This window comes from Semicossyphus pulcher, unplaced genomic scaffold, assembly GCF_022749685.1.
Source record: "Semicossyphus pulcher isolate SPU_LCO1_2020_fin unplaced genomic scaffold, fSemPul1.0.p SCAF_9, whole genome shotgun sequence".
Taxonomy (NCBI): domain Eukaryota; kingdom Metazoa; phylum Chordata; class Actinopteri; order Labriformes; family Labridae; genus Semicossyphus; species Semicossyphus pulcher.
Genome location: NW_027211770.1, coordinates 6,126,702 through 6,144,060, shown reverse-complemented (window position 1 = coordinate 6,144,060; position 17,359 = coordinate 6,126,702). Strand labels below are relative to the sequence as shown.

Genomic DNA, 17,359 nt, shown 5'->3' with positions numbered 1-17,359 from the left:
AACATCCCAGAGGGCTGAATGAGTAGCGGGTTTTATGTCCAATCCTAAGATTAGAACAAGTAATGTAGAAGTGTAAAACAGCCACCTGGTATAGAGATCCACCATCACACTCCACAGTTTCTGCTTCAGTTCAAGTTCAGCTCTCTGGAAAGGCATGGATCCAGCTCACAGAGAGCAGCAATAAGAACTGAGCTGGCTTCTCTTCCCTTTCTTCGCACCGTGTCGATCACGTCTCGTGCTTTTTCTGCTTTGACTTTTGTCCTGATTGACTGCATTTCATCATCAGTTATAATGCCATCCTGCAGGAGTTTATCCAGAAGCTGATTCAGGACAGGTTCAGACACTCTGCTCAGAAACTGTGTCCTCAGTGAGAGCAGCTCCTTCTCTGCAGGGGCCCTGTCCTGTGCAGGGGCCCTGTCTTCTGCTGGGACAGTGCTCTGCAGAGTTTCCCTTCTTGAACCTGGAAAATAAGCAGAAAAGATCTTTGTTTAATATCTCTTAAACATGACAACATTTTGTTGTTGTTAAAGTAATGTAATTCATGTTTTCTCTGTCACAGTAATATATTTTGGCTTAACATTATTACTTCTGTATTCTCCTTTGAAATGTCTCTTTGTTTCATGATGGCTCCCTCTATCTTTGTATTAATTATTCTATATATAGTTGGTTGTTATTTACATAGCTAAGGCACATTGTTTCCTTATAGCTAATCAAATCAAGAAATTTATACCACAACAGTCTCAAAACGCAGCAAAAAGCAGTAAATATAAAAGGCAACACAACAACAGAACCAGAAAAACATGGACAGACACTTCAAGACAATATGAAGGTGCAGTCAATATGAAGTCAAAGCAAGAGGACAGGAGCTGTAAAAACACAGCAGAGTGCAGACGTGGACAGTAAAAGAGATGCAGTAGAATAAGAAATAAAGGTAAAATGAGTAACAGGACTAAAAAGACAACATTAAAATAGTGCTCTCCAGAGGAATGCCGATACCATTCAGATAATCCAACACCAGAGACATTTGCATTCAGTGATTGTAATGGTTTAGTCTTTATTTGTTAAATTCCCACAGTGTTACACATAAAACACACACAGTTCCCTCCCTTTGTTGTTTCTTCTACATGACAAATGGAGTGGATTTTCTTCAATGAATGAAGCCACAGTTTGGTGTTAAAAATGTGTGGATTACAAATTTTCATGTAGCCTAAATAAAGAGTTGTAGAAAGATAGATGTGCATGTTCTGCTCAAGACTCTCACTGAGGTCTTAAGAAATACAACAAGCGAGGTCCTGCTGCAGCAGCGTGAAGCCTACTTTACCTGTCAGATGCACATCCCGCTTCCAGACGACTGTCCTGTCCTGGTCCTGGACCATCAGAGTAACTTTCTCTGGGTTTGTAGTGAGGAAAACTTCAAATGTTGGGAAAAAATTTGGTCCATAGTCTGAGCAAAATGGTGCGTTCTGAAAACCATAGCAAAGAGTCATTCAACAAACTGTATTCATGATACATCTGTGTATGACAGCTGGAAGTGTCTGAGACGTGACTCACATCAGGCTGTATTTTGAAGCCATCAGGTTCACAGTGGATGCCATAAATTTGACCAGAGCTGAGCTGACAGTCAGAAGAGATCCTAATGTACTCAGCAGGACCTTGTTGGGCAATAACCTGAAGAGACAGAAAAAATGTAATTACTGTTTTTACTTTGTCTGTTAATTCAATTTTATTATTTGAAGAAAACTGAGAAGAAAAATGTTCCTAAATAGAGAATCATAAAAAAAAACTATCACAGATATACAGTGATTCAAGGAGATTTAAAAGGTAAGGCAGGTAATTCCAGAACATGTTCGTCATGACAGGGAACAAAAAAAGAAAAGCAATAATAGAAAAATACAACATACATTACATTAGTTTACATTAAACCCCCCTGAGCACCTCCCCCCACGGACCTGGTCAACCTCTACAATAACCCACTATCCTCCTGTCTTGACCAGCTTTCAACCCTCAAAACCAGAACTGTCTTATTCACCCACACTGTTACCTGGTACACCCCTAAACTCCGTCTGATGAAATCACGGAAACAACAACTAGAACGACTCTAAGAGAAAACCGGCTTCACTGTACACACCCAAGCATGCAAACAAACATGCCCTCAACACTGCACGCTCCACCTACTGCTCTGGTCTCGTCCATTCTGGTTCCGCTAACCCCAAGGCTTTATTCTCCACAATCAGCAAACTTCTTAAACCCTTGGACAACCCCACCCACTCCTTTACATCTGACAAATGCAACTCATTCATGTACTTTAACCAATTAAAAATTGATTCAATCTACAACCAACTTGCCACTTCGAGCTCCACCCCCCCATCCTGATCCTGACTCTGCCACTCCCCGTCTTACAGATCGGTAACTCTCCCAATTCTCCCTGATCTCCCCCTTTGAACTCCACAAATCACTTTCTGCCATGAAGACCTCCACCTGTGACCTGGACCCCATCCCCACCACCTTAGTCAAAGCCTGCCTTCCTGCTCTCCTCCCCCTCATCCTCTCTGTAATCAACTCCTCCCTGTCTACTGGCTCTGTCCCCCTGCCCTTAAACTCGCCTCTGTCAGACCCCTCCTCAAAACGCCTGGCCTTGACCCTGACATCCCCAACAATTACCGCCCCATCTCCAATCTCCCCTTTCTGTCCAAAATACTTGAACGCACCGTCGCCTCACAACTCAAAACCCACCTGGACTCCAATCATCTCTATCAACCATTTCAATCCAGTTTCACAACCCATCACAGCACAGAGACTGCCCTTCTCAAAGTCACCAACGACCTCCTCTTTTCCTCTGACACCCACTCCCTTGATATCCTCATCCTTCTCGACCTTATTGCAGCCTTCGACACCATCAGTCACTCCATTCTTCCCACCCGTCTTGAATCCTCCTCAGCATCAACTGAACTCTACTGGTTCAAATCCTACCTCTCCATCCGCCACCAGTTTATCAGCATCAACAAATCCACCTCTTAAACAGCCCCTCTCTCTCAAGGCATTCCCCAAGGCTCAGTGCTTGGTCTCCGCCATGGCCTCCATTTTCACTGTTATGCCGTTGACACCCAGCTCTACATCTCCACCAAATCCATCACTGCTGCCACTCACTCCACCATCACAAACTGCCTTACGGACATCAAAACCTGGATGCGAGCAAACTTTCTCAAACACAAGAGCAACATATCAGAAATCCTCCTCTTGCCCCGACTTCACCCTTTGTATTGATGGCTCCACTGTCCCTGCTTCCACCCACATCCTCAACCTTGGTGTCATTTTCGATCAATCTCTCTCATTTAAACATCAAGTCAACTACATCACCAAAACGGCCTTCTTCCATCTCAAAAACATTGCCCATCTTCGCCCTCCCTCACTTTCTCAACTGCTGAAACATTCATTCACGCCTTCATCACCTCAGGACTGGACTATTGCAACAGCATTCTGTATGGCACATCCTCCAAACTCCTCGACAAACTCCAATACATCCAGAACTCTGCCGCCCGTCTGCTCACCCACTGTCGCACCAGAGACCACATCACCCCTGTCCTGCAGCACCTCCACTGGCTTCCCATCAAATTCAGAATACAATTCAAAATCCTACTAATCACCTACACGGCCCATCACAATCTTGCCCCATCTTACCTCACTGACCTCCTTCTCCAAGACATGCCCACCCGCAAACTAAGAACTACCGATGCCAACCTCCTCACCCCTCTCGCCCGAACCAAATACCAGACCTGGGGGGACAGTTGGAGCCTTTTCCATTGCTGCCCCCTCCCTCTGGAACTCTCTCCCCCAACACTTCAGAAATGCTCCCTCACTTCCTTTCTATAAAACCGCACTAGTATAAAGTTTTTATAATCAACTGTTTTAAAGTTCATTAAAAAGCCAGGTGTTGATAACAGGGTGTGTGACCAAAATATCTTATCTGATCTGGAGATATGGGACCAGGTGGTCCTTGGTAATAAGCCCTTCTTATCTGACCAGCGCTGTGAGAAAGCACCTCCTACAAATTTATCTAGATTGTCCTGCTGAAAGTTTTAACTGTGTCAACAAAACTGAGGGGAATTAAATTTGGGAGCTGAGTGGCAGCAGGAGATGACACCATAAGACAAAAGTCTGCCCTTTATGACACGATTAAAAAATTAAGCAGAGAACAGACAACAAGAAAAAAAGTTTCAAAGCCCAGCAAAGGAGGGGCCTCAGAGTATATAAGACCAAGCTGTGAATATGTCTCATCCGGGTGGACTCAAGTTTATTTGTTTGTATTTATACTAGGGCTGTTAATCGAATAAAATAATTAAAATATTTAATTGCAATTAATTGCATCGTTGTCCATAGTTAACTTGTGATTAATCACACATATTTACCTGTTGTAAATGTACCTTAAAGAGATATTTTTAAAGTTTTTAATCCTCTTATCAACATGGGAATGGACAAATATGCTTCCTTTATGCAAATGTATCTTTATTATTACTGCAACATTCCAAAACAATGACAAATACTGTCCAGAATATTCTACAGAATAACCTCAAAGGTACTGCACGCTCAGAAAATATGCTGAAAGCAGATCGTGGCAATCATCGCATATATCAATGATTTGTGTGAGAAGCACATCACATGTAGACTTACTCAGTCTGGATTTCCCTCTTTCTAGATGCTGATTTCTTCCTTCCACAGTTTAATTGTACTCTCTTCTTCACCTTAATTCAACTTTTAATTCACAAACTACTTTAATCTGATCACTTCCCCCAACACACCTGTACCTCTGCTCTCTGCGTAGGTTCTGGCCCCGCCCCCTCTTGCTGTCTGTCTCTCTGTCTGCTGTGTTGACTGTCTTCATCAGCAGTCTGTTTAAGTCACAAAAGTTTAATATTTTCTCTCGCAATTCAGTTCTCAGAGCACGTGAGCGGCGTGTGCACAAGGGGACGTTATTAATGACGTAGCGATCAAAACGATCGATCATTACCGAATGACATCTGCACCTTTTATAAGCTTTATAAACAGCGACAATCAATGCATTTACAATAGGGACATATGGAGATACACAGTAGGAATGTTTACATTGCGTTACAGAACTGCATATGATTGTGTGCGGACAGAGAGCATCCTGATGTCCTGTGATTCCTGTCACTGTTTCAGTGCTCTTCAACAAGGGGAGCAGGCGAACGACCGTTCATTTGGAGCGGAGTCGTTTAAATTACACAGAAACCTGAAGCAGCGGTGGCGCCGTGGCAAAATGTATGTAGCGGAAACACTGCCGGTGATAACTCAGTTCACATCGACAGGAAATACAAATAACTTTTGTCTTCCCTTTGGAAAGCCCTTCTGAAAGACACCCCCACCAGACAACAGGGAGGTCTGAAGATTCACTAGACGAAGATGGGCTGCACAAGGAGGAAGTGGAGCAATGCACAGAGGTAGTGCCTAGCACAGTCCCTGGTGAGACAGAGGAGGAGCAGGTCCTGGAGTCAACCCAGTGTCCAGAACCTCGAGCACACGATTAGAACATCGCTGGGTCTTGTGGCCTGCGGCAAACCAGGAGCCTAGTGGCAGATGTCTCAGTTAAGGAAGGAGCTGAAGTCCTCGAAACAGCAGTACAGGAAGGCAAGAGAGGAGGATAGATCAGCCCTTGCTGAGCTTTAGGAATACTGACTTTGATCGGAGGTTGACTGATCCAGTGCCAAGATGTCTATGGCTCCTACAAGGATTGGGGAAGGCCATTACTTGGGCTAGGATTAGCTTCAAGCCAGCCAAATACAGAACCATGGTTCTAAGAGGGGAAGTGTTACTGAGAAGTACTGCTTCTCTTTAGGTTGAGTCCAGATTCCATCTGTGTTAGTGTATTTTATTTAATTGCTACACTTCTTATACACAATATTTCTTTTTCTTCTGGCCAATCAATATTTTTGGACTGTTTTTACTTCTACATCTTTAACGCTAGGCAGCCTAAGCAGCATTGCCCTTGATGGGCACACCGACAAGCTGCAGCTTTACCAGCATAACTGAGGAATTCAAGGTTTCCAGAGCCAGAGAGGTACTGCTCTACAAAGACTCAACTGACAACAGACTCTCCTCAGCAGGAATCTTGGTTAGGGCTGGGTGGGAGTAGTGGGCGCAGGATGCTGTCAAACAGGCAGAAGCAAGGCTGCGACATTGCATCCTGGTGGCCACAGTGGAACTCAGTAGAACTCAGTACGACAAGCCTAGGGGAGAGAGACGTATCAGTGGATACATGGGGAGATTCATGCAGAGGGTGTTGAGGGGGAGTGCCACAGCAGGACCGAGGCACTGCGCAGTCAGGGAGCTTGGACTAATCGGGAACCACACAACTGCCCGTAAGATCATCTAGACATAGCTTTGGATGTCAGAAGCTGGACTCAAGTTCCTGATCCAGGCAAAGTATAAGGTCCCACCAAGTCCATCCAACCTGCCATGCTGGGGCTGAGCTGACACGCCATCATGTTCACTGTGCCTGGGTAGAGGTTCACTGAAGCATATCCTAAGCTGGTGCCTGAAAGCCTTAGGAGAGGGGAGGTACAGTTGGTGGCGTGGCCAGGTGCTGAAGGCAGTAGCCAAGACCACCTGCACGGGTATCCAGCACAGAAAAAAGAAGCTCCCCACCAGGGCCAACATTTCCTTTATCAGATTTGGAGAAAGACCTCAGGGCCTCAACTGGCACATTAGTCACAGCCCCCAACTCGTAGCTGAGTGCCAACCTAGGGAAGCAGCTGAAGGTCCTGGACAACATTGTAAGGAGAACCTGCATTAGACAGTCTGTCTCCTGGGCATCAGAAGATTGCAGGAGAGAAGAGCCACCAGGATTATCACAGAAGCCACAGAAAAAATTCAAAGTTGGCCGGGGATGAGGAAGGGCAAATAATTGTGCAGCAAGCAATTTGGACACAAGCCCCAGACGGATCACCCACGGCTGGGTCGTCTAGGTGAGGGTGTTTGATGATCAAAGACCCGAAACACCCTATGTCCCTGGGTCCATCACTGAAGATATGTCCAAGTTGCAGCAGCTCGTGTTTCAAGAAATTAGTTGTCATAAATAGATAAATGAGCTATAGAGACCAAAACAGATTTTTGTATCAGGCTGTAAACATGTTTATTTCTGCTGTAAAGTCAAGGTTTCTGCTTTGGTGTTTGAACGGGCATTTGAACTAAAGATAGTCAGAAATTATGGCAGATTAATGAGTTACTCTTGCCCACTGCATCAGGCTGAGAGACGCAGAGGACAAGGTGCACCAGATTTTCAACTAACTTGGGTATAACCCATCCATGGCAAACTTAAACACTTAAACACAAGTTGCAAGTCCGGTTGAAGCCAAAAGTCAACCTTGTGGTATAATTTTATGCACAACCCTTATGTGTTAATAAACCTAACCAAGCAGTAGTTTTCGTGCCTGTACATGTCCATAATGCAAGCGTTTCACAGTGAGTTTCAAGATACCAAAGCTACACAACAGGGTACCTTAAAACAAAAACTAAACCTTGGTTGTCCATATTGCAGTGTTTCCCCATGGTATTAATATGCATCCCAAGTTATCTGATCACAAGTGGACATCTTTATGTACAGTTGTGGGTAAACCCAAGAGAGTAAAGTGTGAATTATCCTCGTGGTTTAAACAACACCTCAGGATGAAAGTAAGCAGGTGTGACATTCAGCTTTACCTCATGCAGAACGATGTTGTGCTGCAGCAATAACACATCCAGAACTTGATGCCTTATGTCTGGAGGTCGCAGGAACAGCAGGACTTGGCCTTTTATTGGCAGGGAAATGTTCAGAAACCTTCGAACAAAATCCCAAGCCAGGCCAAAGGCAGAGAGGTGAGGGACGTCCACAATCACATGAGTGTCTGTGATCTCCAGCGGCTTCAAGATGCTCATTCCCTCATCATTGATGTGGACGACAGACAACAGGCCATCAACCAGCAGAGCTGCGAAAGCAAAGAGGGTAAACCACTTGATTTCTGTTATTATTATGAGTTATGAATCTATTTACATATATTCTGGAGCATGTCAAGGATACAAATCATCTTCATTTAAGTAATTAATTTTTTTAACATTGAAGGAAGCATTGTGTGTACCTTCCTTTGTGTCACAGTGAGGGAAATGGATCTGACACACAGCATCCTCAGAACACTCCATGTTGAACAGCGGCCCTGCAGCCTTCTTGCCAGCGGATTGGAGGAGGCGCTCATCCCATTGGACAGTCCTGTACAGAAGCTCCGCCTCCTTTGCCATAACAAACACCAGTCTAGTCAAAGCACACTGGAACACACCTTGACCAGGACATCTGAACCTGCAGGCCACAAAAGGCTGAATTAATTTTATTTATTTATTTTTATTTATTGTGCAATAAACAATATACAACAACAACACAAGACATGTGTGACGTTAACACCAACAACAGGACAAGACACTTATACAACTAGACAAGAACACAAAGACAATACATTGCTGTGTCATTATAAAACATTGAGAATCAAAGCCAGGTTGAAGAGGGTAAACATAAGAAAAGGGAACAATAATAATAATAGTAATAATAATAATAACAACAGTAATGATAATAATAATAATAATAATGATAATAATAATAATTAAAGCCGCAAGTGGCAATGAATGGGGCCTCACATCCATGTGCACGTTGGGGAGTGTTGCATGTCGGGATGTGTTGCAGTCACAGAACAACCAGCAGCCACAGTGTGATGATCAAAGACAGAACAGTGGAAACGACTCTCAATTCTGCTGTGTTCTGGAGACAACAGCAAATGTTGGCAACACAGCGTAAATTCTATGTTAAGCGGACCAAAATGTGCGGCAGTTAGTGTGTTTAACAGACACAAAACAATGAAAATGGCTCGAGATTGTTATGTGATTTGGACACAACATCAAGTGTAAACAACAATGTACCTAAGACTGAGCTCCTTGTTATCCCAGCCAGTCCTTCTATGCAATCACAGATTAATATCCAGCTTGGACAAACTGAACTCATACCCACTAAGTCTGCCCGGAACCTGGGTGTCACAATTGACGACCAGCTAACCTTTAAGGTTCACGTGGCCTCGATTGCTCGGTCATGTCGATTTGCCCTGTACTACATCAGGAAGATCAGACCCTACCTGTCAGAGCATGCAACACAACTGTTGGTACAGGCTCTCGTGATATCACGCATTGACTACTGCAGCTCCCTACTGGCAGGCCTTCCTGCATGCACATTCAAACCTCTGTAGATGATCAAGAACGCAGCAGCGTTATTGGTCTTTAATCAACCAAAAACGGCACGTCACTCCACTGTTCATATCCCTCCACTGGCTCCCAGTCACTGCTCGCATCTAATTGAAAACCCTGTTGCTCGCTTACAAAACAGCAACAAAAACTGCTCCTGTCTACCTGAACGCCCTCATCCAGGTCTACACTCCCTCCCGCCCACTACGCTCTGCCAATGAAAGGCGCCTGGTACTCCCATCAAAACAGGGCCCTAAGTCTCTAACTAGACTCTTCTCCTCAGTCGTCCCCCGGTGGTGGAACGAGCTACCAAACTCCATTCGGTCCGCAGAGTCCCTTTCACCTTTAAGAAGAAGCTAAGACCCAGCTCTTTATGAACACCTCTGACCTTAATGATATTGATGCTATTGATGATGATGACATCGAGGATGTAGTTTATGCTGACTAGGATTTTCATGATGATGACTATACTGATCTTTTTGATGTTGCTGATGATGATTATTATTTAAATTAAATTAAATTAAAAAACAGCATATACACTGCCTGTCAGCACTGGTGTCTGATCGCACTTGAAGCTGTTTGTTGGCTCTTACTGACTTCTTTACCTCCTGTTATGATCATTGCTTGTGTTGTATTAACTTGTGTTGTTCGTCGCTTTGGACAAAAGCGTCTGCTAAATGATGTGATATCAACATGCTTCAACATGTATTGTACAGGAACCTGTGTTTTTTTTCTGCGTGTGCAGGTGCACAGTGGAAAGAAATAAGTTAAATATGCCGGTCTGAGTCCAGTTTAAGAAGAAAGACTGAAATCTGCTGTGTAAATAACAACACACCTGCCTGCAGGCGCACTGGGCTCTTAAAGGGAATGACAGCTGACACTCTGATTGGTTTGATTCGTGTTATGCTAAAAACACGCCTATGAATTATCCAGGGACTTAAGCCAACCTCTTTGCGCCTTGCGCCTAACTAGCATAAGTGCGTCCCACACGCCCTAAATCACTTAGCGCCATGCACTTTAGACTGTGCGCCTTCCACCGTCTAAATAGGGCCCTATGTGTCTTTATAACAGGCTGAAGTCGAAGATATTTAAAATGAGCTGTGTGCCAAGACGCTGGATTTTCAAGTTCAGAGTCTAAGATAGTTAGATAGATTACAGTTTTATAAAGCACATTATTTTTTAAATTGGATTCTGCACACGGTTTTCTAAATGAGGTCGATGTTAACACTTCTGCATCTGCTTAGTGTGTTATGAATAGTCTTCCAACAGAGTTCAGCTTTAACAACCTCACTACAGACAGAGCAGTCTAATATGATTACCTGTATGTAGAGTCAGTCTGTTCAGGTGAAAAGAATGAGGGAGCCTGGAATTAAAAAAGACAGAGAGTTACTTTACAGAAAAGTTAATTTAATAGAAATGCCAACTTCTTTGAGAGTTTTATTGAGCTATGAAATACTATAGTCACACTGTCATATTCAAATTAGACATATTGTGTGAATCAGAGACGAATGGCATCAATGGAGGGACAGTGTAAGGTGACACAGAGGGACAACTTTAATTAAGAAAATGGGTCTCTTCTCTCTTACTTTCAAGAAACAAGTTAAAAGACAATCATAAAGGTAGATAAAAAATACAAAAACTGCAAAAAACAAACATGCAGTTTAACAACTGTATAAAAGAAAAAGTCAAAATAAAACAAGCAAAAGGTAGTAAAATATAATAATAGTAAAATATGCACACCAGAGCTCTATTAAAATGATCTGTCAGCTAAAAAGGCAAGTTTATAAAAATGTATCTTAAAGGTGCACTGTGTAAGATTTTTCATGTATTAATCATTTTATATTGCCAGTGTGTGAAGGGATACTAGAGAAAGTGAAAAACTGAGACCTTCCCCAACTTCCTCCATTGCCTTTAACAGCCTGTGGGCTGATTTCTATATAAAGCACTCGGGACGGTTGACTGGCAAAAAGATGAGTATAGTGGCTTCATATTTTATTCCTATAGCCACGCTAACTTATACACTGTACATTTGCTCATGTTTGATGATCTTGAATGGTTGTTGTGCTTGATGCTGATGAGAGGGGCGACTGAAAGTAACAACTCAAACTAAACTCAACTGAACAAAAGTAAGCAAACAAAATGGATATAACTAAATGAAACAATCAAACTATTTTCTTTCTTATATTTCATTTACATTTGTTTTACGGTTGAGAAGCTGTGACTCGTTGGTGACAACAGCTGCTTTCCACACACCTACTGTCTGGTTGATTTAGCCAGAGCAGAAAGGGTCACGTTTCTTGTATTCCTTCCCCTTCGGAAAAAACTAAAAGCACCGGTAAGCGCAGGTATTGATATCTCATTCTATTTATTTATTCTGGCTCTTACAGAGGAAGAGGAAGTGACGTATATGCGTGCTCTTCTTTCCTCGCTGCCTATTTTCCAGCCATACAGTCAACAGTGTGCAACACGGATAATGCCAACAAATGACTGGCACCCACAACAACATCAGCACAAAGTACGTGCAAGAATAAAAAACAAAAAAAAAGTTTTATCTAGTGAAGCCTGTCTGTCCAAACAGAATGTGACCGACGTCGGTGGAATACTAGAGTCAACCTCGGCAGGGCATGCGAATCATAGAGAGACCTTCGATTGCTTTTGGGGATCAAAACAGACCCACAACTGGCTTTCTTGCTATCGGACAGGTAAGCTGACATCATTGAAAACCATGTTAAATATACACTACCAGTCAAAAGTTTGGACACATTTTCTCATACAAGTGAATGGGGAAATGTGTCCAAACTTTTGACTGGTAGTGTATATCATTGTGATATTGTGGTTTTAGCTAGCTAATGACATAAAAACTTGGATGGCCCAAAACTTCCTACAACTAAACCAAAGCAAAACTGAAGCTGTGCTTTTTGGCCCCCAAGATGCCATCAAACTGGTCTCCAATAGCTTAGGTCACCTGTCCTCTTACATCAAACCCCAAGCTAAAAACCTTGGAATTATCTATTACATTTGACCCCCAGGTAAAAGCAGTTTTGAAATCCAATTTCTTTGAGCTCAGAACCATTTCAAAGTTAAAAACCATTCTCTCCTTCAGTGACTTAGAAAAGGTAATCCACACTTTTATCTCTTCCCGACTTGATTGTTGTAACTCCCTGTATACTGGCATCAGCCAGTCGCCCCTGTCCCGCCTGCAACTTGACCAAAATGCTGCAGCCAGGCTGCTGACTGGTTCCAGGAAGAGGAAGCACATTAGTCCCACTCTTCACTGGCTTCCAATCCGCTTCAGGATCGGTTGTTAGGTTGCGTTGTTTATTTTTAAAGCCCTGAAAGGCCTGGCTCCCTCCTATTTAACGGACCTCCTCAGGCCTTACAAAACCTCCAGGCCCCTCAGATCTTCTGACACAGGTCTCCTGGAGGTCCCCCACTCTAATTTTAAACGTAGAGGTGATTGTGCTTTCTCATGGCCTCTCGACTGTGGAATAGATTTCCATCCTCCGTCACGTCTGCCCCCTCTGTTGAGTCTTTTAAGGCTCGCCTCTCGCTACTTAAAATCATCCAAAGTCAACATAGCCTTTATCCAGGAAACCCATTTAAACAATAGTCTTTCAGAATCAGAAGAATCAGAATCATGTTTATTGGCAAGAAGGTTTGCACATGCAAGGAATTTGTTTTGGTGATTTTGGTGCAGAACAATTAACACAGAACTAGAATAAAGATAAGAAAACAGGCAATAGACAGGGGGTGGGGGCTTCTTGATGAGGCTGGCAGCAGAAGGGAAGAAACTGTTCTTGTGTCGGAAGGTTTTGGTCCTGATGGAGCGCAGCCTCTTGTCAAACGAGAGGGTCTTAAAGAGACTGTGTCCGGGGTGAGAGGGGTTGGCCTCGATCTTACCTGCACGCCTCAGGGTCCTGGAGGTGTACAGGTCCTTGAGAGATGGCAGTGGTTGCAGCCAATCACCCTCCCTGCATTGCGGATGATACACTGCAGCCTGCCCTTGTCCCTGGCAGTGGCAGCAGCGTACCAGACGGTGATGGAGCAGGTGAGGATGGACTCAACGATGGCAGTGTAGAAGTGCACCATCATTGTCTTTGGCAGGTTAAACTTCTTCAGCTGCCGCAGGAATTACATCCTCTGCTGTCCCTTTTTGATGAGGGAGCCGATGTTCAGCTCCCACTTGAGGTCCTGGCTGATGATGGTCCCCAGGAAGTGGAAAGACTCCACAGTGGAAACAGTGGAGTTGCTGATGGTGATGGGGGCGGGTGTGGCTGCTGTCTTTCTAAAATCCACAGCCATCTCCACTGGTTGTAAGCTCCAGGTTGTTATCACCACACCAGTTCACCAGATGGTCAATCTCTCACCTGTAGGCAGACTCGTCCCCACCAGAGATGAGTCCAATGAGGGTGGTGTCATCCGCGAACTTCAGGAGCTTGATGGAATGATGGCTGGAGGTGCAGCTGTTGGTGTACAGAGAGAAGAGCAGAGGGGAAAGAACGCAGCCTTGAGGGGAGCTGGTGTTGAGGGTCCTGGAGTCAGAGACGTGTTTCCCCAGCTTCACGTGCTGCCTCCTGTCGGACAGAAAGTCAGTGATCCACCTGCAGGTGGAGTCGGGCACATTCAGCTGGGAGAGCTTGTGCTGAAGCAGAGCCAGGATGATCATGTTGAAGGCAGAGCTGAAATCCACAAACAGGATCCTGGCATAGGTTCCTGCTGAGTCCAGATGCTGGAGGATGAAGTGGAGGGTAGAGATGTTTCGGTCCTGAACGATTCGTTCAAAAAGAACGAATCTTTTCAGTGAACGGAATGATCCGTTCACTTTCAAGCATCAAAGTCGTTCCTTTCGTTCACTTGGCTCCCCACTTCTTCTTTTAGGAAACCAGACTGATTGATGTTAGCACGAGCCAATTGCGTTTCAGAGGAGGGCTGTTTGTATCACATCTAATGTATCAAATCACCATCATTGGTTAGGAGAACGACTGAACGTATCATCGTTCATGAACGAGTGACAGTGACTGAACGTATCGCTTGACCGAATGTCTCTCTCTCTCTCTCTCTCTCTCTCTCTCTCGTTCACTGAACGAAGCGACCTGATTAGGTGCATCTGTACATACAAGTCAATTCACAGACTCAGACTCTGATTAAATATATTACATCCTCAGGCCCTGTGAATATATAAGGAGCCTCATTCACCTCCGTTAAACTTTAAAAACAACATATCATAAAAACCGTGATGCAGACTCGCAGCGCTGAGAGGGAGAGAGCATCTGCACAGAGGGAGGGGGGGAGCGGGTCATCGCGGACTGAAGTGATGACGAGATATAAAAGTTTGATCATAAAGCCTGATCATCTACAGCTCTGTGTAAAATATATGTAGTACACAGCGGACTGCAGTCTCTGTTGACAGACAGATCTGAACACAGGTCCACGTTATTAAACGTCTGTGTTCTCCCCGCGCTGCGTTATAAACTATGATGAACTGATCGCACAATGAAGTTGTAGTCTTCGTATTTTATTTTATGTATTGTGTTTTGTACAGATATGGACGTATGTGTCTGAAGTAAAGAAATAAAGTAAAGTACAATACTAGAAACGATATTACAACAGCTCAAAAATAAACTGACACAACAGCAAGATGAGATAACACATGAATGTTTATTTTTATATAAATATAATATTTTCTTTTTAATATAGTTGGGCCAAGTAACTGTTATTTTGTGATGATTGAACAAGAAGACCAGTAATGCAATGGGAGCCGTATTGTTCGTGAACGAGTGAGAGTGAGTTACGGGTAAACCGGAAATGTCACTGAACGACCTGGTGAACGAATGTAATGAACGAATCGTTCAGCTGAGCGAGATCCGAAGATCCGGGTCACTGAAGTGAACGAGAGTTGACATCTCTAGTGGAGGGCCATGTTGACGGCGGCGTCTATGGACCTGTTGGCTCTGTATGTGAACTGCAGGGGGTCCAGGAGGGGGTCTGTAATGGACTTGAGGTGTGAGAGCACCAGGTGCTCAAAAGACTTGATTACCACAGAGGTCAGGGCGACAGGGATGTCTGTGAACACAAGAGACAGCTGATCGGCACAGTGCTTCAGGGTGGAGGGGGAGACAGAGTCCGGTCTGGCTGCTTTGCGGGGGTTCTGTCTCTTAAAAATCCTGTTAACATCTCTCTCCATGATAGAGAGGGTTGTTGCTGTGGTGTGAGGAGAGGGGGCCGTTGAGGAGGTGGGGGATGTGGAGGTGATAATCTGTAGCTGTTGAGTGGAGTCACGGGGGATGTTGTCAGGACTGTCCCATTGTCTATCAAAGCGACAGTAACACTCGTTCAGGTCGTTGGCAAGGCGCAGGTCATTGACAGAGTGAGGGTTTTTGGCTTGTTGCTGCTAAGCTATCTGTCTTTCAAGTGGGTGAGCAGCCTGGCCGGCTGCTTGCCTACCACCTTTAACAGTTAAATAGCATAAATCACATTACAGGTATTAGATAACCAGATGGAAATGTATCTCCCTCATCTAAACAAAGAAATAATAGTTTTACATCATTTTACAATACACTATACTCATCACAGGGGGATCTAGACAAACAAAAGTTTGACAAATTCTTTACAGGACTCAGTCTTCCTCAACTCTCCGATAGTGACAGAGACATTCTGGAGGTACCACTAAGTATATGGAAAGGAAATATCAAAGGCAATCAAAAGCATGCCTCTTAATAAATACCCTGGGTTACAGCTTTCCCGTTGATTTCTACAGAACTTTTAAGAACATTTTGACTACTTTACTGCTTGATGTCTGTAATGAGGCCCTTGTAACCGGCTCTCTTTCACAATCTATGCACTCTGCAATTATATCCTTTATTCATAAAGAAAAGGAAGGATGCCTTAGACCCGAGTGGTCATAGACCTATCTCTCCTTAATTGTGAACAAAAGGTCTTCGCAAAAGTCTTTGCAAATTGTTTATCAAAAGTCATTGGAAGCATAATCTATGTCGACCAATCTGTATTTATACTTAATCGTTATAGTTCTGACAATATTGGCCGTCTGGTCAACCTACAATACATTACACATTACTTTGTTAAACCAACAATCGCTTTGTCATTAGATGCTGCAAAAGCCTTCAACTGTGTAGAAGAGTTATCGTTTTCAAATCCTTGGAAAGTTTGGCTTTGGGGAAAATTGTATTTCCTGGATTAGAATTTTGTATGCCACACCTTGTGCTAGTGTGCTTACAAAGTGACTCATATCTGATTTCTTCCAATTACACTGGTCTACAAGACAAGACTGCCCTCTGAGCCCAGGACTTTTTGTGCTGGCTCTAGAGCCTTTAGCACAGAGATTAAGGGATAATACTCACATCCATGGAATTACAGTGGGTGATGTTCGGCACAAACTTTAAATGTATGCAGATGATATGCTATTACTAATAACGCAACAAGAAAAATCAATACCCACTTTATTAAGCTGTATTGAGGATTTTGGTCTGGATACCGTAACCAGTGGAAATTTTGTTTATCCACAAAAGGTATTAAATACCTAGGCATTCAGATAACACCTGATTACAAAAAAAATGAAACTAGATTTTGGTAGATGGACAAAAATTCATCTTTCACAAGGGGGTAAAATACATTCTATTAAAATGATGACTGCTGCTGCCATCTCCTTTTACATATCCCAGAGTCTTACTTTGGATACTTTGATATTCTCATTCTCGATTTTCTTTGGGGCAATTCGAAACATAGGAATAAAGGACAAGCTTAGGAATAAAGAAACTGCAAACCCACATAAAGAAAGGGGGATTTTCTCTTCCTAATTGTGAATGGCATTATTGGGCTATCAATGAAAGATTCATAAGAAGATGGTTAGCAGGTCATGAGGCGAGGGACAAATTCGGCTGGTTACAGGTAAAGACTGAAGTTGGTGGTGGGTCAACTCCATGGTCAGGTCTATTTGTTACAAAATCACTACAACAGAAAGAACATCCTCTTATTGCTAATGCTAGATTAATATGGACTAAACTGCATAGAACTGGATGTTGGGACCCTCTGGCACCCTTGTGGAACAACAACAGATTCCTTATTGGAGATA

General features: G+C 43.6%; 1 protein-coding gene across 1 annotated transcript in view; it reads right to left on the bottom strand.

Annotated features, from left to right (window-relative positions):
• Window positions 1-43: 43 nt before the first annotated feature.
• The window catches only part of LOC138583703 (NACHT, LRR and PYD domains-containing protein 1a allele 5-like), a 31,468-nt gene continuing 14,152 nt past the window's right edge, over window positions 44-17,359 (bottom strand). The window contains 6 exon segments of the mRNA XM_069655664.1: window positions 44-460; window positions 1,322-1,463; window positions 1,552-1,668; window positions 7,714-7,979; window positions 8,130-8,344; window positions 10,590-10,633. Of these exon segments, the coding sequence (XP_069511765.1) occupies window positions 126-460; window positions 1,322-1,463; window positions 1,552-1,668; window positions 7,714-7,979; window positions 8,130-8,344; window positions 10,590-10,633 (1,119 nt within the window). The 3' untranslated portion in view covers window positions 44-125.